Source organism: Herpailurus yagouaroundi, unplaced genomic scaffold, assembly GCF_014898765.1.
Source record: "Herpailurus yagouaroundi ecotype Mexico unplaced genomic scaffold, PumYag 142, whole genome shotgun sequence".
In the NCBI taxonomy this organism is placed as follows: domain Eukaryota; kingdom Metazoa; phylum Chordata; class Mammalia; order Carnivora; family Felidae; genus Herpailurus; species Herpailurus yagouaroundi.
Genome location: NW_024412397.1, coordinates 36834504 through 36859134, shown reverse-complemented (window position 1 = coordinate 36859134; position 24631 = coordinate 36834504). Strand labels below are relative to the sequence as shown.

The 24631-nt window shown below is 39.6% G+C and overlaps 2 protein-coding genes across 15 annotated transcripts in view; one reads left to right on the top strand and one right to left on the bottom strand.

The window, feature by feature from the left end:
- Positions 1-10985, bottom strand: part of TPGS2 (tubulin polyglutamylase complex subunit 2) — a 71351-nt gene extending 60366 nt beyond the window's left edge. Inside the window, exon 1 of one of the 4 annotated variants that reach the window (XM_040479030.1) lies at positions 10523-10985. In XM_040479030.1, the coding sequence (XP_040334964.1) occupies positions 10523-10598 (76 nt within the window). In that variant the 5' untranslated portion in view covers positions 10599-10985. The remainder of the gene's footprint in view (positions 1-10522) is intronic. The other 3 variants (XM_040479026.1, XM_040479027.1, XM_040479029.1) reach the window with 3 other exon arrangements.
- Positions 10962-24631, top strand: part of KIAA1328 (KIAA1328 ortholog) — a 350349-nt gene continuing 336679 nt past the window's right edge. For 4 of the 11 annotated variants that reach the window (XM_040479015.1, XM_040479016.1, XM_040479014.1 and 1 more), the window contains exons 1-3: positions 10962-11061; positions 17488-17523; positions 18261-18400. In XM_040479015.1, the coding sequence (XP_040334949.1) occupies positions 11004-11061; positions 17488-17523; positions 18261-18400 (234 nt within the window). In that variant the 5' untranslated portion in view covers positions 10962-11003. Of the gene's footprint in view, positions 11062-11091; positions 11308-12225; positions 12336-13186; positions 13255-14054; positions 14130-17487; positions 17524-18260; positions 18401-24631 lie in introns of those variants that run through there. The other 7 variants (XM_040479020.1, XM_040479025.1, XM_040479019.1 and 4 more) reach the window with 7 other exon arrangements.

The window sequence follows — 24631 nt, the reverse complement described above, 5'->3', positions numbered from 1 at the left end:
ACCTCATTGTGTGCCCCTTAGCAAAGCCCTTTAGCAATTAACCTATGCAAATGCAGACTCTAGCTTTAATCAGTCTTAGCAGCCTATTACTCCAACTGCAGTAAAACAGCACAATACAGAATTCTTTGTCAACAATCCACTGGTTGCATAATGATGTCATCTAACTACACCCAGGAGGCAGTCTAGTGCGTAGGGTTGCTGGAGGACACATATTTCATATAAACCAGTATAAGCACCTGACATTAAGCTTTTGATTGCCAACCCACCCATTTCAAATACATTCATCTTAAATAAACGATTTGCCAGCTATATGACACAGCTACAATCTAAACAATCAGGAACCAGGGCACCCCACTCATTAAGTTCCCCTTTTAAAAAGCCCTGAGTAACTGGGGTAACTGATGGTTTGACTGACCTTGCCTTTCTCCTCCCATGCCCAAATTCCCACACCTAAATTTTAAATTCACCAATAAAGAGTGATTCTGTGAAACCCTGGCCTCCCCACCCTTGGGCCCCAATAAAAGATACAGGTCTGCTCCTCATCCCCGCCATCGGGCTGTGTGGCCCTCAGGCCTGGCATGTGCCCTCTAGGACCTGTGCACAATAAATCCTTTCTTCAAAGTTCCCTGTTGTCGCTGAGGTGCAGCTTGCAAGCATAGTGAGAACCACAGGTGCCAGTCCAGGTGCAACATTAACACTGGCTCCAGTCAGGAAAATGTGGGGGCTCATCACCAATCCTACACGCCCAGGTGAGTGCCTGAGGCATTCCTAGCTGATAGCATCACTATGAATAGGCTGAGACAGACAAGCACACAATGATTCAGTGGGTAACAGGTTCAGGTTCAGGGTCTACAAGGCTTAAACAGAACTGCTGTGATGCTATTACAGATGAGGGTATGAAACTGAATAAAAGAAACTTCATTTAAAATGGAGTCAGGAGGCCAAAAGTGGGAGCCTGCAAGGTCTACCACTCTGTCAACTTCACACTTCAACAGAAAGAGAAGTACCCTGCATTCCCAAGAAGCCTTTGTTACTCTAGTAGGAGGAAAGAATTTCTCCTTGCCCAGCAACAACCCAGCCAATGAAAAACCATCACTACTCTGAACTCTCACTGTCCGCCAATGAACTACCTTTAAAGCAGCCCCTTCAATTCCTTCCTTTTTCTCTGTTTCTCGTCTTTCATTTCTACACTTGCCTCCTGTTTGCCACAGCTTGTATGTCTAGAATTGCAATTCTCTGCTATTCCCCCTCCCTCCCAAAAAATCATTTTGCTGATAAAATAACTGGCTGTTTTACTTTTAGGGCCAAAAAGGACATATGATAATTTAAACACCTCCAGGATAGGCTTTAGAAACCATCCTATAATAAACTGTTTAAGATGTACCCACTGTAGGGACTTCGTTATACAATACAAACAGCACTGGTGGGGAGGAGGTGCTGAGGATGGAGAAGAGAGGGATATAAAATAAATTTCATTTGTACAATGCTCTATTTCAGGGAAGTAGTATAAATTATCGTTTAATCTTTCAATGATCTTGTAAAGCAGGTATCATTACTCCCATTTTTTTAAAATGCTTTTATTCCTTTTTTTTTTTTTTTTTTTTTTTTTTTGAGAGAGAGGGAGAGATCCCAATCAGGCTCCACACTGACAGTGCAGAACCTGATGTGGTTCTTGAGCCCACAAACCATAAGATCATGACCTGAGCCAAAACCAAGAGTTGGACACTTAACTGACTGAGCCACCCAGGTGCCCCTACTCTTATTATTATGTTTTTTAAAGATAAGGAAACAGGATGAGAAACATTAAATAATTTCATAGAACTAAATCTCTAACCACAACTGCAACATGAAGCCTAATGCTTTTTCTACCATGTTGTCTTAGCTAATTCCGACATGGGATGGGAGGGAGCTTTCCCCAAACCACCAAGCAATTCTCAGACATCAGCTGGGTTTCCTACAATTCAACTCAATTCTGACATCATCTACCTAGAGACAGCATCCACAGGCTAAGGGCTCAGTCCCACAAAACTGCCTTCCACTTCAGATGCCAGTTCCAAAGCCAAGTTGTTATTTGTGCTTCTGACTGACTATAAATAAGAGGTTCCCCCTTATTGAATCTCTTCTTTGGTTCAATTAGTTTTGCTAGAGCGACTCACAGAACTTAAGAAGCCTATTTTCTTAACAGATTACAAAGGATGTTATAAATCAACAGTGAGATAAAGAAATGCATAAGGCAAGGTCCCAAACACAGGAGCTTCTGTCCTCATGTGTCTGGGGCCCAACACAATGGCAAGTGGAAGCCTTCTGGGTCATTAACCCGGAAGCTCTGCAAGCCTGCTCCTTTTGGACTTTTATGGAGGCTTCATTACATGGGCATGATTGAGGAAATCCCTGACCACTAGCAATTCATTCAATCTCTAGCCCCTCACCCTTCCCTGGAAATCAGGGACCAGAACCAAAAGTTCTAACCCTCTAATCATAGTTGGTTGTCCAGGCCACCAGCCCCCATCCTTATTAGGTTACCTAGGGGCTTTCCAGAAGGTACATTAACATAACAAAGGACAGCTTTTTATCACTCTCCTCACTTAGAAAATTCTAAAGGTCTTAGAAAGTCTGCTAGAACCAGGAAGACTAAATATGTATTTCTTATTATAAATGACAATATCACAGATAGCCAAAAGCATTATGAAGATGTTTAGAAAGCAATAGCAATAACAAGCTGTCCTTGGTCTATTAAGATGTGACAGGATAAGTACTATCTGACGAGACACAGTTATCCCCACTCTCCGGCCTTTGTGATCAATGGCAAGCATTTGTGAGCAGCCTGGCTAGAATAACCTGTATGGCAGAGTAAGGAAATATTAAACAGCATGCATATGAAACTCAGGTCTTCAGACCCAATAGTCCACTCCAGGTAACTATGTGACATGCCACAGATGAAAACTCTCTGTGGTAGCTTATTCCAAAGCCGGGTGTTATCAGTTCCTTCCTTTCCTCCCAGCCCATGCCAGGAGAAGTCTATTTCTCCACCTTCTTGAATCTGGGGTTGGCCTGTGACGGCTTTGAGCAATAAAATACAGCAAAGAGATGCTGTGCCACTTTGGACTTAGATAGGGCTGGCAGTTTTCCTCTTCCTCTCTGTGCCCTGAGGGACCACACAATGAATCCAAGCTACTCTTTAGAAGAGAGAATGTTGAGAAGCATTGAGAGGCCAGAAATGAGTGCAAAAGCCATCTTGGACTTCCAGCCTAGCCGAACTTTCAAATAATTCCAGTCTCAGCTGCCATCTAATTGCAACCACTGGAGAAACCCAAAATGAGAACTATCTCAGCTGAGCCCAGTCAACTGGGAGAAACAGTAAATTGCTTATTCCAAGCCAAGCCACTATGTTTTGGGGTGGTTTGCCACCCAGCAATAGATAACTGGGACACACACCCTAACAGAAAACAAATCTCTAAGCCAACATCTCTGATGTAATTAATGAGGACCTGCTATGTCCTCAGCTTGGGAGACTTACTGCCAGAGATTAGGAATTTAAGTAGAAGACACTGTCTCAAGAAATACTGCCTAAACATTACAAACATGAAACGGAAGTGAAAACTTTAAGACAATATATATGTTAAACTGAGTGATACAGACCCTAAGGGCCTCAGGAGTTAAAGACAGAAAGGGAGGTAGATAAAGACTGAAAAAGTGACTGGCTCACTGAACACCTACTCCTGCTCCCTCCTAGTGTGCTTTCCTGTATTTTAGAGATTTGACAGCTAAAGGCTAGATTTCTCAGATTCCCCTGCAGCTAGGCTCCCTCAGGAGACCCATATTCCTGCATGGAAACTCACTCTCCTACAGATTGGGAGGAGGAGAGGCAGAAGGCAAATGTGAGATTGGATCTTCTCACAAACAGAGCTGCAAAAGGCACTTCTCAAGTCTGCAGCTTCGTTAGCACACTAGCTGTAGGTACTTCCCTCTTAGCACCCCCCTTCTGCAGGATGGTTCTCAACCTGGAGTCCACTCCCGTTAGCTCTCCCAGTGATTTTGTGAGCTAATGTCCCTTCATCGATCCACTGCTGCCTGACTAGCTAAAGGGTTTTTCTAGCCTTAAATTAGCTAGAGTGTATTCCATGGTCTGCGACCAAGAACTCTGACACACAGTCTGCATTTGTGGATTCAGAGGTGACTTTTCAGGAGAGGCAAAGGTGTACAGGTCAGAGAAAGTGGTCATTTACGTGACTTAAAAATTGTGGCCACAGAGCTGAAGTATGAGAGATTCTGGAATCCAAGATATGATGATAAAGGTCTTTTATTTTTTAGACATTAAAGGTCTTTAGAGCCAGAAGAGAAAAAATAATGCCGAAATCTCCCTACTAAATACGAATATTCAAAGGGAATAACTGAAGAGTGTTAATCTATTATGCAAATCAAAGAATAAGGTAAGGATGTACCTGAAACCACGGCTTGAAGGTAGGGTGTGTGGAGCACGGGGAAGTGATGTGGGGTTAATTGCACAGAAAAAAATTAACAGCCAACGTGATGTAAATATCTTTAGAAGGATCAGCTTGCAGGGTTCAACTTTGGTCGTACCTGGGAATTTGGCCTTTGGATGTATTCAATATTGACAAGGCTAGTTTGCCCACCTTTGGCTAACCTACTAAACGTCGCTATCTTTCTAGGAGTCTACAATTTCACTAGCTGTGGCTGATTGTTTTGCCTATGTGACCAGCCCCAACAAAAACCCCTGGAATTTGAGTCTTTAGTTTGTCATAATCATCATCGGTACCTTAATCTTTCGCTCTCATCCCACTTTTGTTTTATCTTTGTATGTATTTATGTATGTCTGCATGTGTATGAAAATGCTGCTCACCATCAGTCATTTTGCTTAGGTTTTCCTTATCTATGTGTGATTTCATAAAAGTCACCCTCTAGTAACTTCCTCTGAAAGGGCACATGGGTACAGAAACCTAAGTTCTTTTATCTGAAAGATAGTTTGGCTGGTTATAAAATCCTTGGTTCACATCTTCTTTCACTGAATTTCCTAAAAACACTGTTTTATTCTTACCTTGCTTGGTATGCTGGTTTTTGAGGTCTGATGCTGGTCTAATTCTTTTGACTTTGTAAGTTATTTGTGTTTTTGCTTTGAGGCCTTGAGGATTTCATCTTTATTTCTGATCTTACTTTTACTAGTGTATGTCTTAAAGTTGATAGTTCTTGGGACGCCTGGGTGGCTCAGTCAGTTACACATCCGACTTCGGCTCAGGTCATGATCTCACGGTCCGTGAGTTTGAGCCCCGCATCGGGCTCTGGGCTGATGGCCCAGAGCCTGGAGCCTGCTTCCAATTCTGTGTCTCCCTCTCTCTCTGCCCCTCCCCCGTTCATGCTCTGTCTCTGTCTCAAAAATAAATAAACGTTAAAAAAAAATTAAAAAAAAAAAAGTTGATAGTTCTTGGTTAATTTTTTCCAGGTATTCAGGAAGCCCTTTCAGAATCAGATCTTTTCCCATTTTTGGAAAGTTTTTAATATAATTTTAAATATTATTTCTGTTCCACTATTTTGTTTTTGCTCTTCACAGACTCTAATAATATGAATAGCATTCCTTATTTGCTTATCTTCCATTTCCCCTTCCTTCTTGACCCTTTTACTTTTTTATGTCGCTTTCTTGGTTGTTTTCCTATTTTTCTTCAATGCTCTAGACTAAATTCACTTCAATCTAGTCTCCTTATGATACCTTATAATTTACCCTTTATTTAGAACTTTGTTTCCTTCAAATTATAGTCTGAGTTTATTCAACTCTTTTTTCATTTTCCGTCCTTTTTTCCCCCTCTATTTCTGTTCTTAGTTTTTGAGTGTGTGATTCTGGGTAGTTTTTCATATCCTCAGATGCTTGTTTATGTATTTTAATTCTGTCTGGAGTTTAGACTTGCTGTTTTATTCTGCTTCATACTTGTTTTTTGGGAAAAAGTATCAGTTGAAAGAGAACAGAAAACCCAGAAATAAATGCACAATTAAATGGTCAATTAATCTTTGACAAAGGAGGAATGAATATACAATGGGAAAAAGACAGTTTCTTGAACAAATGGTGTTGGGAAAACTGGACAACATGCAAAAGAATGAAACCAGACCACTTTCTTTCACCACATAAGAGAATAAACTCAAAATGGATTAAAGATCTAAATGTGAGACCCGTGGGCACCTGGGTGGCTCAGTCAGTTAAGTGTCCAACTTCGGCTCAGGTCATAATCTCACAGTTCGTGGGTTTGAGCCCCATATCACACTCTGTGCTGACAGCTCAGGGCCTGGAACCCGCTTCCAGATTCTGTGTCTCCCTCTTTCTCTGCCCCTCTCCCACTCACACTTTCTCTCTCTCTCAAAAATAAATAAACATTAAAAAAAATAAATGTGAGACCTGAAACTATAAAAGCCTTGAAGAAAGCACAGGCTGTAATCTCTCTGACACAGGCTGTGGCAACATTTTTATAGATATGTCTCCTGAGGTAAGAGAAATAAAAGCAAAAGCAAACTACTGGGACTACATCAAAATAAAAAGTTTCTGCACAGTGAAGGAATCAATCAGTAAAACTAAAAGGCAACCTATGGACTAGAAGAGGATATTTGCAAATGACACCAGATAAAGGATCAATATCCAAAATATGTAAATAACTTATATAACTCAATACTCAAAAACAATCCAATCATGGGCAGAAGACATGAATAGAGATTTCGCTAAAGACAACAGACAAATGGCCAACAGACACATGAAAAGATGCTCATTATTACTTATCATCAGGGAAATGCAAATCAAAACTACAATCAGGTATCACCTTATACCTGTCAGAATGGCTAAAATCAACAACAAAGAAAGAAGGTGTGGGTGAAGCTGTAGATAAAAAAGATCCCTCTTCCACTGTTTGTGGGAATGCAATCTGGTACAGACAGTATGGAAAACAGTATGTTCCTTAAAAAATTAAAAATTGAACTACCCTGCAATCCAGTAATTGCACTATTGGGCATTTACCCAAAGAATACAAAAATGCTAATTCAAAGAGATACATGCACCTCCACGTTTACTGAAGCATTATTTACGATAGCCAAGACACAGAAGCAGCCCAAGTGATTGTCCATCCATTGATGAATGGATAGAGATGACATGATATACATATGTGTATATATATGTGTGTATATATATATACATATAAAACACCTAATGGAATATTCAGCCATAAAAAATGAAATGCTACCATTTGCAACAACATGGATAGAAGAAAATAAGTTTGTCAGAGACAGACAAATGCTCTATGATTTCACCTATGTGTGGAATTTAAGAAACAAACAAGCAAAAGGGAAAAATAAGAGAGGCAAACCAACAGACTGTTAGCTATAGAGAAATAACTTATGGTTGCCAGGTGGGAGGTGGATAGGGGAATGGGGGAAATTGGCAGGGGGATTAAAGAGTACACTTATCATGATGAACATAAGTAAATAAATTAATTAAATAAAATGATAAAAAAAGAATTACAAAAAAAAGTAGAGAAGTTTAGGATGGAGAAATATAGATTATATAGATGAACCTTGAGTAACACAGAGGTTTGGTGTCGGGGTGCTGTCCCCCCCCCCCCCCCCCCATGAAGTTGAAAATCTGTGTATAACCTTTGACTCTAAAAACTTAACTACTAATAGCCTACTATGGGAAACCTTACTGATAACATAAAATCAATTAACACACATTTTGTATGTTATATGTATTATATACTGTATTCTTAAAATAAACTAGAAAAAAGAAAATGTTAAGAAAATCATAAGAAAGAGAAAATACATTTCAACTACTGTACTATAGAAAATCCAGGTATAAATGAACCACACAGTTCAAATCTGTGTTGTTCAAAGGTCAGCTGTAATTGATCTTGTTGCATCTCATGCAGATCATTTTTCACACTGTATGTATAATCATCTGTTATCAAATGTAACATTTGCCTACTCCAGGTTCCACTGAGTAGGAAAACATTTTGTCATCATAAACAAATTTTTTTCCCCTCAGTTGATTGTTTAGCATTTCATTTCCTGACTTCAGCATTAATTCTCTACGGGTTCTACTTTTCTCTTGTCCATTTTGTGAAACTGTGGTGTTTAACAAGATGTCTACTTTAATGACACTGTTTCCAGTCAGTTGAAGCAAAGTCCAGATATTTTAGCAGGTTTTTTGTGTATAGGGGAGTGATGTGAGCTTTCCTGTTTCTTTATCCTCTTATTATCAATTGTCAAAAAAACTCTTCCATTTTGCACATATTCTTCTCTAGAATACATGCACTTGGAATACGGTCCCTTTAAATTGTATGGCCGACCCTTCAGACAGCACCTACTTTGAAGTCACTTTACTGCAGCCCTACTCTGTTCTACCACTTGTTACTGTTGCACTTTCAGATTGGGGCGGGTTTTAATCTTTCTGTCGTTCCAACTAGCCTCTTTTGCTGGCATCCTTTCTGGGTCTGCCTTTGCTTGCCACAGAATCTTCTAGCAATGAGCAACTGGCACTGGAACAGTGCTGGGATTTGTTGCTGTTTTCTGTTTTTACTCATAGTTATTTTGCACTTTTGGCATTCTCTATCTTTAAATAATGTTGGGTTTGGAACTGGATAGAATTGTCATAGTTATGGACAACACTTCACACAACATTTAGGGAGCAGATTTTGGTACGGTACTTTGCTTACCTCACACCCACCACGGATGTCAGCCAGCTTGTTTTTTTAAAATCCTCTTAATATGTTTTTAAAACAAAAGCCAAATGTGAAAAAATAAAAATATAATTGATATTTGACTTGTGATTAACCGAAATTATGAGGTTGTGGTTAAATTTACAAAGAGCATTACCCTGTTGATGGGAGACCAGCTTCACTATAAATTTAATTACCAGAGTAGTTTAATTCCTTAGGTAGGTTTTGCCTTGTGTTACCAGATGTGTCAGACACCTGAAATGCTTAATAACAGACAGAATATACTAAATGTAGAAATTAAACTTGAAATGTTGACAGTTACTTAATTATTTAGGGCTTTAAATTGAACTGACAGCTTAAGGGAAATTTAGCCGGCCTGACTTGAATAGATTAATCAAAAGAAAGTAACTTTTTAAATGAGGAGATAGGATATGGTTGTGCTTGAAGATTAGATCTCTCCTTGCCCAATTCTACAACTTCATTTCTAAAGCTCACCTTTTCTCCCAAACATATGATAGTGTTTCATGTCTCACTGCGCATTTACCGTAGACACTGGGGAACCCCAGGGAGAACAAGACAAAGTTCCTAGACTTGTGGACTTCTATTAAAGAAGAGACCAGCAAATGAAAAAAGCAACCAAGTAAGCAATTCCAAGAAGTGACAAAGCCACAAGGATTAAAAAAATATATATAAAAGATAAGGGAAGACAATGATAGAGAAGGGTGTTACTAGAATTACATTCAGGGAAGGCCTCTCTGAGGTACTGATATTTGATGAGATTTGAATGAAGTGAGGGAAAGACATTTAGAAGAAGATGGGGGGTGGGGTGCGGGAGGCAGGAGGGAGAAGGGGAGGGTCTAGAAGAGGCCTTGAAGCAGGAACAAGCTTGGTGAGTTTAAGGTACACATAAGGAGGCCACTGCGGCTGAAAGAGTAAAAATAAGGTCAGAAAGAGAGGAGAGTAGCTCAAAAACAGACTTGTGGGTCACAGTACAGAATTATGGGAAGGCATCAAAGCATGACATTTGGCCTGCTTCGGCTTTTTCCTCCTTGGTTATCTGGCCAGCTTCAATTTGTCTTTCAAACTCTAGCAACATCTCCTGTAGGCCATATTTCTTAACTCCCCAGGTAAGGTCAATCACCTCCTCCTGTGTGCTACTTCTGAGCAATAATAGATTACTACTGGCCGCCTCTCTCATTTCTAGGGGTACCTAGGCTGTTGATTTTTACCTAGGTTGTGTTTTGCTTCTCCTCCACCCCCCCCACCCCATCTTTGTAATCCTTGAGTCTAACACAGTGGCGGGTGCTAAGTAAAGGTTCCATAAAGGAAAAACTAACCCTTTCAGTGGCACAAGCCTTGACTCCTTCCAACCACTTGGGGTGCGGTACCCGGAGGCGCATGGGAGTTGTTGCCCTGGAAGGCTGCACGCGCAGTTCCCCAGCTCTCTGCTACCAGAGGAAGGGCTTGCATTTCAAGGATACTTCCTTGGCCAAGAATGCCTCTCCGGAAAAACCCAACGGCCCCTCAGTCAGGTGCCCGCTGTCTCCCTTTTGCACGCCTTTGCTCGTCCTTCCCGGGCCCTGGGTTGGGGAGTGGGAGGGGGGTGGAACCTTCAAGCTTCCCAGCTCTGCGTCCTCACACTACCCGCAAACGCTCCGTGGGCCTAGTCACGCACCGGGACCCCTCTCCTCCTCAACAACGGAAGTTACAGCAGCGGTGCCCACGGGCACACAGGGTCCGCGTCGCGCCGCCCCTCCTTGCTTCTAGTGTACATCCTCTGGTCCCGCAGTCGCCCCCCCACGGAACCCAGCCCCACTCACCTAGAATGCGGGTGATGCCCAGGGTCAGCTTCTCCAGGTGCGGCTTGCTGCAGCCTGGGGGCGGCGTCTCCTCCATGACTCGCGTCCCGGCTCCGCGCGCTGCGGGGGCAGCAGCGGGGACGCAGCGGGCGAGCGGGGTGGGCGGGACGGCTGGACACCGCCCCAGAAGCTCGGCCGTCCAGTTCACGGCACGCCGGGAGTTGTAGTGCTCGGCGCCTGAGAGCGCGGCGAGGCGGAGATGGGGGGCCCCGGCTGCTCTGGGAGTAGTGGTTCCGTGCGGCGCTCGTACCCGCGACCCCGGCGGTCGTGTCACACCACGCCGCCGGGACAGAGCGACTCCTCCGCCCGGACCCTTCCGCCCCGCCGGGGCCGGTCGCGCAAGCGGGGGCGGGCCTCTGTGCCGTGCGGCCAATCCGGCCTGGGCCTGGAGGCTGGGGCGGGGCGGCCCCGGCGCGACGCCCCGAGTGGCGGTTGTTTCAAGATGGCGGACGTGGCGGGCCCCTCCCGCCCCGGCGCGGCGGCGTTCTGGAGCCGGGACTGTATCCTTTGCCCGCCTGGCAGGGGGCGCCGGCGCCCTCCACCGCGCGGCGAGAGGTCGCGTGGGACTGAGTGGAGGGGCGACGCTCGATGCTATCTCTGGGGGCGGGGCCGTCCTTTCCGGCCGTCGTGTAGGTGCCGGGCTTTCCCCTGACTTGGGTGTTAGGTAGCTGGGAGCCAGATTCTGTCTCCAGGCTGGAGCTCCAGGCTGGAGACTCAGCACTGAGGTTTTCCAGCCCTCCTTGGCGGTGAGCTTTGGAAAGATGGCCTAGAATCTTGGTCCAGCCAGGGGCTGGGAGGGTCCCTCTGACCGTGGTGACCTCGGGCCGGCTGAATCTCTGCGGAGGAGGGGTAGGGTGTGGGCTAGACAGGGAGCCTTTTTGTCTTGGTTTAGGACTGTCCTTGGTCTGCGTTGTTAGGAGCAAGTCAGGACCTTGTCGGACTTCGAAGGCCTGACCGTGATTGATGATTTACTTTCTTGCTGGGATTTTCGGAGAGGTTGGGGCTGGACGTGGTCTGGTGGTACTGGTTACGGAATAAAAAGCGTTGCAAGTCTTTGCTGCTGGAAGTAGTGTTGAGTTTCATGTGGACTGTGGGTCCCCACTGGCAGGATTGAAGTTTTTGAGTTGTTTTGGGGTGGAGAAGCTGTGGAGCTTTACCGCTGTGGTGGTGTTCCCAGTTAAGTAACTGATGAGACGTGTGACAGACTGATTCTTTCTTGGGTTTGGATAGACGGTGCCCGCCTGATCTTTGGTCCTAGTAAGTTACATCACGTTAGAGAAGTGTTACATGAAGAGAGGGCAGTCCGTGTAAGGAGTGCCTGCAGAGGCAAGTCTTTTTGTCTGTTTGTTAGGATTGATGATAGAGCATTGTTTGAAGCATTGCTGTTAACTTTGGCAGAATCATTTTCTGCACGTTCTACTTAGCTCCCTGTGAAACTTACAAAATTATATTATCAGTTTTACTGATTGAGTTATAGAACTAGGATTACAGTGTCATGTGTAGAGAGGGATATTTTTGCATTCCTTGCTCAGTGTTTAATACTTTGTAAACATAATTACCACTTGTCTCTGATAGGTGGGTGACAAGTAAAATCATGCACGTGTACTGTGGATGAAAACACACTAGTGCACTGTGCAAATTAAATATTTTTTTTTTCTTATCAGGAAGGATGCAAAGAGAATATGTGCATTGGGAACTGGGCTGAATTAGGAAGTCAGGAAATTGGGATGAGTCTTTTCTCATGGAACACTATGCCTGCAATGGATACTTGAAGGTTAGCAGCTTCTAAGGTGCTTTTTTTAGTGTAGTCATTTTCATAACCACTTATGTGGTTTCAGTGGTTATTCCTTAACTTTCTCTATGACCAAGGGAATTGTTCTCATCGGTATAAGTGGTGTGTGTGTGTGGGGGGGGGGGGCAGTGTATTGCTGTTCCACTAATTAAGTTAATAGGTAAATAAACAAACTGTATTCTTGGTCTAAGCAGCCCTGTATGCTCACTTAGTCATATAGTTATTATTCCTTATTTCACATAGAAGTCCTATATTCTCTCTTTTCTCTCTTTTCATCCTTACTCTGAAAATTAATGTAAAATACTTATCTTCTCATTGAAAGTGAGTAGTAGAAATCAAATGGGGAAGATAGTGGTGATTAAATTTGATAGAAATTCCGTAATTTGAAATGAATTGCAAGGTTACTAGTATTACCTATTTCCCTCACCTATTGCATAAAATTCCCAGTTACCATCCAGCCTCAGATGTTTTCATTTTAAATCTCCATAGGACACAAAAGCAATGTCAAATATAAATTTGCTACTGAATCTTTGCTAAAAAGTATAAGGATAGTTATGAATCATTTGGTTTAATCATGTGTCTTTGGATCTTTATTACACTAATGACTTCCTAGACCACCTCATAGGCTTTATATAGAAGTTTCAATAGAAAAAAACAAAAAGAATGTATGTATAATCTGGTATTCTTTTCACACTGTTAAAAGAAAGTTTTTCAATGCTTTGCCTAACCAATTAGAGAAATGTGACTAGGAAATTTCCTGGTCCTAGATGTTTCTGTCATGTGAGGACAGATCATCTGTGACTGAACATCACCTTTTTTTTTTTTTTTTTTTTTTTTTAACTCTTCTTATGAGTTCTGCATCTCCTGCACAGTATGATTCAGCAGTAATGTTTGGCACAAGGTATGTCTTTATACCTACTGTGTAAACAGTGAGTATCCCATGTTGTCATTTTATGGGTTAAATCTACAAGTAAAATATGCCCCTTCAGCCATAAACTGTTTTTCTTCAGTATAGTTCCTGGTAGTGTCAAAAGAAATTAATGTTTCTGCAGTATCTAAATTTGATTGGGTAATACACTCCAGTGTTTTATCATTAACTGCATTTTTTTTTTTAACGTTTATTTATTTTTGAGACAGAGAGAGACAGAGCATGAACGGGGGAGGGTCAGAGAGAGAGAGGGAGACACAGAATCTGAAACAGACTCCAGGCTCTGAGCTGTCAGCACAGAGCCCAATGCGGGGCTTGAACTCACGGGCAGTGAGATCATGACCTGAGCTGAAGTCGGACACTTAACCAACTGAGCCACCCAGGCGCCCCTCATTAACTGTATTTTTAACTTGATATTAACAAATATGAACTGTAAGGGACTTGGTCAAAACATTGCAGTAGCTATAATCTCTGCCATTGAATATTCAATTACAGATAGAGACTTTATGTTGATGTTAAGAGAATATACTAGCCAGGAAAGTCATTTGGGTCAATGATAATTACATACATATACGTGTGTTGCTGTAAGTGAAACTAAAAAAGGTTAGATTAGGCTGTGCAACACCAAGTTTATTTTCTTCAGCTTTTGTTGATCTGAGATAGATATGCTCCTTCCTCTGTACTTTTGGTTTCTAATTACTGCTTTAATTCTGGGGATTTGGAGTTTGGTACTAGCATTAAGGATGCTTTATAATTTGCTGTACTTGTCTTAGTAAAGAACTTCCAAAGAAGCCGAAGTAGAACTGAGGTGACACACAGAACCCAGTAAGAGGTCCAGTAGACATTTGGTATATACTGTGTCTCTTTGACTTTTCCTGTGAAATATGTTTGTATATTTTTCAGACTTTGTATTTGAAGAAAGTAAGTTATTTGGGTTCTTGAATGAAGATAGATTACCAATGATTACAAAGGATAGGTTGGATGGAGGCAATTTCAAATATTTTTATGTTTATTTTTTTAAAACCCATGTTAAGGTTAATTTAGCATTTTTATATTTGAAAAGATATTTAGCATGAATGTGGCTGATGGGTTTTGCCTGCATATTTTGACATTTTCCTCTACCCTTCAAGGTAATTCTGGCTGGTCTAAGAATTAAAATGACATGAGATAGATTAAGAGGAGAAAATAAAATTTAATTACGTATATATGGGGGATCTATATATCTGTGTGAGGTTCCAAAGACAAGCGAAATGAGGTATATATGTCATCCCAAACTAAGGGGAAGGGAATAGGGATCTGGGACTTTAAAGGCAAGGAAAGCAATTCACAGGAAGGTGAAAAGGGATACATGTTTGGTAAACAAGTGTTTCCTGGGCCATATGGAAACAATGGGACATAGAAAGGAATTTAACAAACAGACTTTGCTAAATTCCTTCCTATCTACCACTCCTAGTTTATGTTATACATAGTTATTTATGGTGATTCTCTCTTCTGGGAGCAGGTCCTACATCTAAATTCTTTTAGGCAATTAGTGGCAGGGACAAGGATTCTTCATGAGTCTTTTGGGCCTTGATTGTTTTCTGGTCAAAATAATCCACATGCCAAAGTGGACATTTGGGGTGATCAGTTCTGAATCCCTACAGGATAGAAAGACAACACGGAAACGTTGTTAGTTCTTTATAGAATTAAATATCACTTTAATTCTTTCATAGACGGTTCACTATGAGCTGGGCATTTGACATTAGGGGATATAACATTGAACAAAACCAGGGGAAAAATCCTCCTCCACTTGGTGCTTACGTTTTTGTGAGATGAGATGAGGTCATGAATAAGTAAAACATGTTGTATGCCCAATGATTATAGGTGACATATAAAGAAAAAGCAGGAAAAGGGTAGCTATCATGGGCGTCTTTTGTCTGATTTTATGCCGGTACCACATTGTTTTGATTACTATAGCTTTGTAATATAGTTTGAAATCATAAAGCATGATGTCCGTAGCTTTGTTTTTCTTAAGATTGGTTTCGCTGTTTAGGGCCTTTTGTGGTTCCATAGACATTTTAGGATTGTTTGTTCTATTCCTATGAAAAATCACTTTGGAATTTTGATAGAGATTGCACTGAATCTGTAGATTGCTTTGGTATAGACATTTTTAACAATATTAATTATTACACTTTATAACCATGGAATAAGTTTCTGTTTGTGTCTTCAATTTCTTTAATGTCTTACAGTGTTCAGTGTATAGGTCTTTCACCTGCTTGTTTAAATTTTAAATTCTTAGGTATTGTATTCTTTTTGGATGCAGTTGTAAATGGGATTGTTTTCTTCTTTTTCTATTCACGTAGAGAAACATGACAGATTTTTTAAACTGATTTTGCATCTTGCAACTTTGTCGAATTCATTTATTCTTATGGTTTTATTTGTAGTCTTTAGGGTTTTCTATATGTAATATGTCATCTGCAAATAAAGCTTATGAAAGATCTCTACAGTTTGCTTTTCCTAAAAAGGAAACAGTTATTAGCTCAGAGTAAGGATGTGGGAGGTGGCATCAGGTTTGAGAGAAGATACTTGATGAGCTTCCAAATCATGATGCAGCTGAGTTGGTTCCTCAGTGGCTGGTCTGTTCCAGCTGTGAGCAGTCTTCTTCATGAATGTTCTAGGGAAGTCTAGTGTGTTTCCCAGGATTCAGTTATGTTAGTCTTTCCATAGATTGTCTTTGGAGAATATTCTGCAAATTCATCATTACTGTATCTTCTAATTGAAGATGTTGCCAAATGGAGCTTGTCCTGAATCATCTTGAATATTCTTCCCTTGGGTACCTTCCCATGTGGGTATCTCTAACAGCAGATTATTTATTGAGAACCTATGTGCACTAGTCCCAAGGGATATAAAAAACGACTTGGTTTTTGCTGTTGAAGAGGCTGCATAATTTCATTTTGTAAGGCTTTTTTTAGATTGGGTGTCAGTGAATTTGTAAATTTTCTCTCTGCTCCCGTGTTAGCTGCTGTCAATTTCCTTAGACTAGTGGGGTCTGATTTTGTTTGTTTACTTGTCTTCTGTGCCCCTTAACATTTTCTGAGCTCCATACCTGATGTCTGAGAGGATTTGAAGTGTAGAGGCACTAGTTATCAGCGCAAATCTTGAATCTGTGGCAGTATTTGTGTGCTGCTGCAGAGAGCTGTTGGAAATCACCTGGCGGCTCACATAGTAGCACCCCCTTTGTATTCCTAAATTCCTATGGGGATTCTGAGCACTTAACAATCAGCCTCCTTGAAAAGATTCCATAGCTAGGAGTGACCCTGAACTGATGTATATTGACTTTTTTTAACATGTTGTTAAATCTACTATTTTACTCCAACCTTTGCCTGGAAGGAAATTTTTAATAATTGATTTGTCTAGAAATCTCGGAGAAGAGAGCATTTTATGAAAGAACAGAAAACAGGTATTTTGTAGGTCATTTGGAAAAAATTGTTTACACACTTACTTCCCGGAAGTGTAATCAAAGGTTATCAAATTGTGGACTTATCTGGATTTAGATATAGTTCTGAATAAGATGTTGTTTCTTAAAGAAAGCTTTCTTATTATATTGGTTCTATAACACTATTATGATCTTAGCCTTTCTAAATTTTTCCTTTTGAAATTCAAAATAGTTCTTTTTGTCTTCAATTTCTTCCACTTGTTAAATCATAGGGCTTCTGGGACATTTCATGAATGCACTGCAGAAGAATAAAACCTTTTTGTGTTTGCATGATGGACTTGCCCTCAAACAGTGTTTGTTCTTCAGAGCTAAAGCTCATTTTGAAATTATTTATTCATGCCTAAAATAACTTGTCCGTTCTCCAATAATAAACAAACTGGTGCATTTAACTCCTTGCTTACAAAAGGAAAGGTAATGAAAGGAACTTCACAGCAGAATATATTATTCCAAGATATCTCACTTGGAAATAAGCATGGGTGAAAGTTTTATGGAAGAAGACCTCCCAAAAATTTCACAAAACATATAGTGGGACTATGTAAAGATGAACTTTAAAAGATTAAGTTTACTACATTTTATTTCAGTTGCATTGCTTTCTAATTTTCTTTTTAAAAGCTAGTTATAAATTCCCAGGTCAAAAGAAATTAGAAATTATAGCAGAAGTACAGAACAGAGGCAGCATTTGGATATTGGACGATCTTTTTTAGTATTTTCCTTCATGTCCTTCTTCACAGTTTCTGATGAAGAGCAATCAGTAGTGTATGTTCCAGGTATGGTTTTCTGTACTAATTTTGTAAGCTTCCTTTGCTTCTTAAGTGTTAGGAGAAAATAAAACAGTAGGACCATTTTGCCGATATAACTAGAGGCAGAACAATTCATTGGAAAGTAATTTAAAAAAAACACAACTTGGTTTGACCTATAGGTTTCAAACCTATAAGGTTTGAAATACTGCCTTATTTTATGGGCTGGTCAGGCAAGTAAGCTTTAGATGAACTTGTAGAACATTTCATTTCATCTCTTAAAAAGCAAGAGATTCTTATTTTTTTATATTACAAATAATAGACTAAATTTTATAGTTCAAAGAAAAATGTGAAAACTTCTTGATACAGGGTTTATGTGATAGACTCCTTAAAGCTTACCGGTTATTACTAAATGAGTGTTAAACTGAACCACTGAAGGTACTCTGACTATGTGAAAAATCAGATTTTTAATTTCCCCTACATTAAGGTATATATTGACTGTATCTTAAGATTTATAAGTTTTAATGTGACTTATGAATTTCCACATCACCTTTTAAAAATATTTAAGTTGAACCTTAACTGTATTCAAAACATAATCTTTCCATGGTTCATTATTTATTAAGAGGTTTAAAATGAAGTTTATAAAGTAGAATTTTCCCTGTGGGGTCCCATAAGGAGGGATATTGGAGAAGTGCTTACTGGGGGGGGGGGGCGAGTTTAAGAGAATAAGGTATAATTTTAGTGTCTTGTTTGATGGAAATCCTTAGGAATTTCTACGGAAGGAAATGCCAGATCAAGACACAAGTTGAGTCCAAAAGCTGATGTCAAACTTAAGACTTCCAAGGTTACTGCTGCTTCAGTCTCCATGGAGTCTTTAAAAGGTGCAGGAGACTCGGTAGATGAACAGGTCAGTAATTTCCCTTTTTTTCCCTTACTCTTCAATCTTTATAAATGCTGACCAATATCTGATAGATATATAAATGCTGACCAATATCTGATAGATAAGGCTAGAAGAGTCCTTGAAAGAACGTTAGATAATCTACAAGCAATCTTAAAAGGTACAGAGGATTCTGGGATACTTTACATGGTATGAATATAAAGTATGTAGATTACTCAAAGGTTTTGATCTAAAATGTCTAGGTTTGCCTTCAGGCTTAGTTAAGTAAAATTTATTATCTTGGTATGTCTCAAAAGACCTACATCCTGATATATGTGAAGTTAGTAAATCAAATTGACAATGAATTTTTCTTTTATTAAGTGTCCTTTATATTTTTGTTCATGTGAATTTGTTAGGTGATGGTAGATAAACCTCTATATATAAGAAAGAGATTTTGTTAAAAGAAAATTTCCCCTACATTATTATTATTTCCTTTACTTTAAAAATATCATAAAGACTCTTTACAGCCCAGTCATTGATTCCTCCTTCATTGTTGCCTTTGTAATAGTATCTGTACATTCCTTTGCTGTAGACTCTTACCTGATAGGTTTATTTTATTTTACTTTTTGTTACATTTTGTCTCCCCAGCCAGAGGGTAAGTCAGGGTTGGCAATGTATCACCTATAGGCCTAATTTCCTTGCTGCCTATTTTGTGAGTAGTATTGGAATACACACACACTTATTCTTTTAATATTATTGCTCCTTTTGTATTATAATGGTAGAGTTGCTACCATAGTGTCTGCCCACAAAGCCAAAATATTTACTATCGAACCCCTTTAGAGAAGCGGTTCCCAGTTCAGTTCTTGAGTACATTTCCAATATCTAGTTTGTTGCTGATCGTTATGTTTAGAAATCTATAGGATTTACCTGGGATGAGCCCAAAAGCCCTACTTGTGTTACTTGTATCCTCATTGTACCCACTCTACACTGAGATGTGAATAGTAGTTGAATTTGCAAGTTCTTATTAAAAGTTGAAAGTGTTTTTTTCATGTGATGATTTGTGCATTTTATACTGAACAATTGCCTGCTTTTGGATTAAGTCCATATTTTGGGAGGGCTTATTAACTATAATTCTTTTTTGGGCTATTTCACTGGCTTTGGGAATTATAATATACATCTTTAGCTTAGCACAGCCTATTTTTTTTTTTTTTGATGTTTATTTATTTATGTTGTGTGTGCACATGTGTAAGTGGGGGAGGGCAGAGAGAGAGGGGAAGAGAATCCCAAGCAGGCTCCATACTGTCGGCATGGAGCCCTATGCAGGGCTCCATCTCTTGAACTGTGAGATCATGACCTGACCCAAAATCAAGAGTCAGACACTTAACCCACTGAGCCACCCAGGTGCCCCTATCACAGCCTATTTTAAGTTATAGTTTCCACTTCACCTAGAATTTTGAGGACCTTTCAGCAGTCTATGTCCTGACTTTTGTGATATTGTCATACATTTTACTTCTATAGGTAAAACCCCCCAATACATTGTTATTTCTTTTGCTTCAATAGTCAGCGTTTGTTTTTTTTTTTCGTATTGATATATAATTTACATATCATAAAATTTACCCTTTCAAAATGTATAATTCATTGGGTGTTTGGGTGTTTTGTTGTTGTTGTTGTTTTGTTTTATTTTTGTATATTTACAGAGTTGTGGATCCATCACCTCAGTCTAATTCTGGAACATTTTCATCATCCCAGAAAGAAACTCAATTATGTATTAGCAGTCACTTCCCATTCCCTATTCATCTTAGCCCCTAGCAACCACTAATCTACTTTAGTCTCTATAGATTTGTCTATTCTGGGCATTTCATGTAAATGGAATCCTATAATATGTGACCTTTTGTGGCTGGCTACATTCACTTAGCATAATGATTTCAAGGTTTATCTATGCTGTATCATGTATTATTACTTCATTACTTTTTATGGCTGAATATATATTTTGTTTATCCATTCACCAGTTGAAGGACTTTTGGGCTGTTAGGCTTTTTGGCTATATGAATAACATTACTACGAACATTCACATACAAGGTTTTGTGTGGATATATGTTTTCACTTCTCTTGGGTATTTACCTAGAAGTAAAATTGCTGGGTCAAATCGTAATTCTATGTTTAACCTTTGCATGAACTGCCAAAGTGGCTATACCATTTTACATTCTACCAACGATGTTTGGGGATTACAGTCTCTTCACATTCTTGCCAACATTTTATAGCTATTCTTTTTATTACAACCCTCCTAGTGAGTATGAGGTGGTATCTCATTGTGGTTTTGATTTGTATTTCCCTAATGACTAATAATAATCATTTCTTTATGCTTCTTGGCCATTTGTGTATGTTCTTTAGAGAGATGTCCATTCAGAAACTTTTCATTTGGGTTGTCATCTTACTGAGGAAGTTAAAAGAGTTCTTTATAAATTCCATCTTCAAGTCCCTATTTGTACATCTATGAACTACAAATAGTTTCTCCCATTCTGTGCATTCTTTCACTTTCTTATTGGTGACCTTTGAAGCATGAAAGTTTTAATTTTGAAGTCCAGTTTATCATTTGTTTTCATTTGTTGCCTGTGCTTTCCTGTCATATCTAAAAAATCAATACCTAATCCAAGTTCTCAAGGATTTACAACAATATTTTCTTCTAAGAGTTTTATTATTTGAGATGCTACATTTAGTCTTTGATCCATTTTGATTTAATTTTTGTATATAGTGACCCACATTCATTCTGTTGCATATGGATATCCAGTTGTCCCAGCATCATTTGTTGAAAAGATTATTCTTTTCCCTCTGATCATCCTGGCACCCTTGTGAAAATCTCCTACCATGTAAATGTAAGTGTTTATTTGTGGACTCTCAATTCTATCCCATTGCTTTACATTTCTATTTTTCTGCCAATACAAGCTAATTACTGTTTGGAATTATGTATTGGAATCAGGAAATGTAAGTCCTCTGAGTTCTTCTTTTTTAAGATTTTAGCTATTCTGGGCCCTTGAATTTCTGTAGAGATCATAGAATCAATTTGGCAATTTCTGCACTAAGGTCAGCCTGAATTTTGATAGCAATTGCAATGAATCTTTAGATAAATTTGGAGAGTACTCTCAATTTAATATCAAGTCTTCTAGTACTTGAATATGGTATGTGAGATATCTTTTCATTTATTTAGTTCTTCAGTGTCTTTCAGCAATGTTTTACAGTTTTAAAGTGTACATATCTTTTGTTAAATTGTTAAATTTATTTCTAAAGATCAAGTGTTTAATACTTTTTGATGCTATTTTTTGGGGGGAGTTGGGGAGAGCGGCGGGAGGGGCAGAGGGAGAGGGAGAATCTTAAACCGGCTCCACACCCAGCACAGGAGCCTGACACGGGGCTCAGTCTTACAAACCGTGAGTTCACTACCTGAGCTGAAATCAAGAGTCAGGCGTTCAACTGACTGAGCCACTCAGGCGCCCCTTGATTCTATTATTAATGGAGTTATTTTCTTAATTTCATTTTTGGATTATTTGTCGCTAGTGTATGGAAATAGAATTGATTTTGTCTCTTGGTTTTGTATCCTGCAACCTTTCTAAATTCACTTACTAGTTTAGATCTAATAGTTCTTAAGGTGAATTTCTTACAGTTTTTTATATGTGTGATTATGCCATCTGTGAACAGAGATAGTTTGACATCTCCCTTTCCAGTTTGGATTTCTTTTATTTCAATTGTGTTTCACTTTGTGTTTTTACTGGTTATAGAATTTGAGTTGACAGTTTTTTTCTTTCAGTACTTTAATAATATTATTGCATATATTTACTGATTTGCACTGTTTTTGAGGGGGAAGTCTGCCGTCACCCTTGCTTCTGTTCTTCTGCATTTAATATGTGTGAGTTTAAACTCTGGCTACTTTTAAGATTTTTGTTTTCTCCCTGGTTTCAAGCAATTTGATTATAGTATACCTTGACTAATTTTCTAAATATGTCTTTTGGTTGTGGTTTGTTGGGCCTTTTCAATTTGACAGTTTATAGTTTTCATAAAATTGGGAAAATTTTCAGCCATTACATATTAAGATATTACTGTGTCTCTCCCGCTCCCCCCCACTGCCCTGCCTTATGAGGACCTTAGTTACACAGAGGACTCCAGTAGGCCACTTAAGCTTACCCCACAGCTTTCTGCTCATTTTTTCCTTCAGTTTGTTGTTGCTATTGTTCTGTGTTTATCTATGGATAGTTTATATTGCTTTGTCTTCAAATTTATTAATCAACTTCTGAAGTGTCTAATCTACCACTTACCTCATTCAGTGTATTTTTTATATAAGACCATGTTTTTATCTCTAGAAATTCAATCTGAGTCTTTTGTTTTTATTTATATATTTCATGTCTACTTAACAGGCTTGGTCTTCTAGTTGCTTGAGCATATGGAATATAGTAACTTTTAAAGTTCTTGTTTATAGTTCTGTCATCTGAGTCCTTTATGGGGAGATTTCAACTGAGTCCATTTTCGAATTATGTATTGTATTTTTCTGCCTCATTACCTGCCTGCTTGTTTTTTATTGGATACCACCAAACAAAGTGAAGCATACCTTTTTTTGAGTTTTGAATATTTTGTGTTTCTATAAATAATCTTGAGCTGTTTTTCTGGGACTGAGTTAAGTTATTTAGAAGTAGTTTGATCTTTCTGAAGCTTGGGTTTAAGATTTTAAAGATGACACCAGAGCAGCTTTTAATATAGGGCTAATTTTGCCTACTGTAGGCAGTACCTTTCTGAGTATTCTTGCTTTTGCCCCTTGAATTATAAGGTTTTCCACTCTGGCTGGTGGGAGCATGAGCTATTCCTGGCACTGTATTAACTGCAAAAATTATTTTCACATTGAATTGTTCTTTCCCTGGATTTTGGTGGGTCCCCTCATAAACGTATGCTGATCAGTACTCAGTGGTTGATGTGCAGGGACCCCTCTGCACATCCCTGGAGCTCACTTTCTGTGCAGCTCTGTCTTCTCCAGTACTCGGCCTGCAAACGCTAGACACCTTGGCCTTCGTGGATGCCTAGCTCTGTCTTCTCAACTTGGGGAGATTGCTGGGCTTCGTTTGGGTTTCCCACGTTGCACATTGGAAACTCCAGAGGCAGTTAAGATAATGGTATGCCTCATCTTATTTGGTTCCCCTCTTTCAGCGATCACTTTCCTGTGCTGCCTGCTAGCCAGTGTTTGAGAACTGCTTTTTGATATATTTGGTCAGATTTTTTGGTTGTTTTAGGCATTGGAATAAGTTGGTTCCTGTTACTCCTTTTTGCCTGGAAGGTGGAATGTAAGTGTATGGGATGTATTTTGTCTCAAAACTAGAAATGATGTGTGTGTGTGTGTGTGTGTGTGTATGCATTTTTTTTTTCCTCAAAACTAGGAAGATGTGTGTATTTTTCCTTGGAGAACATGACGGCTTGTGGTTTTTCTATATGTGTTCTCGTGATCTTTGGTGTCCAAAAGCTAGGCCCTTAATTCATTAACAGTTTCAAAATGGTAATGGTGTCAGTTCAAGTCTTCTGGGAAGTAGGTGCTATGATGAAAGTAGAAATGGCAGAGACTCAGTGGAGGAAAAGCTGACATAGAATAGAGAGTAAAGCGAACAGGGATACATAAGGAGAGCCTTAGGATTTTACTCTACATCTGGCATCAGTGAGAGAACAAAGAAAGAGGAAATATTGACTAGGAAAAACCTCAGACTTCGTAATGCTTTGCAGTGTGAGGCAGTGTCTGTCAGGCTAATGGGGAACCCCAGAGCACATGTTGTTCTTTAAGGATGCCCTGGCAGGCAGAAATGGTTCAGTTCTAGCATCTCTGCCATTCCCAGTCATTGGCATTGGCGTGAACACCACAGTGGATCTGAAGGTGTGGCAGGAGTTAGGTGAGGCACTTAGCCAACTATACTGTTTGCAGCAGGTTCTCTCTCTTTGAGAAGCCACATTGTTTTACTCTTCACAGTAAAATCCACTACTCATCAGGAATTATTACGTGTATCGTGTTAAGGTCAGTTCATTTTTCCATACCGACAGTCTATTGGTCTGCACCCGTGAGTGAGAAGACCATTCTTCTCCCCACTGCATTGCAGTGATGCCATTGTAAACCACGTGGCTATAGAGGTATGTCCTTCCCGTATTCTGTCATCTTCTTTGGTAATACCTATTGTGGACTTTGTGTTTATCATTCTTTTCTTTTCTTTTCTTTTCTTTTCTTTTCTTTTCTTTTCTTTT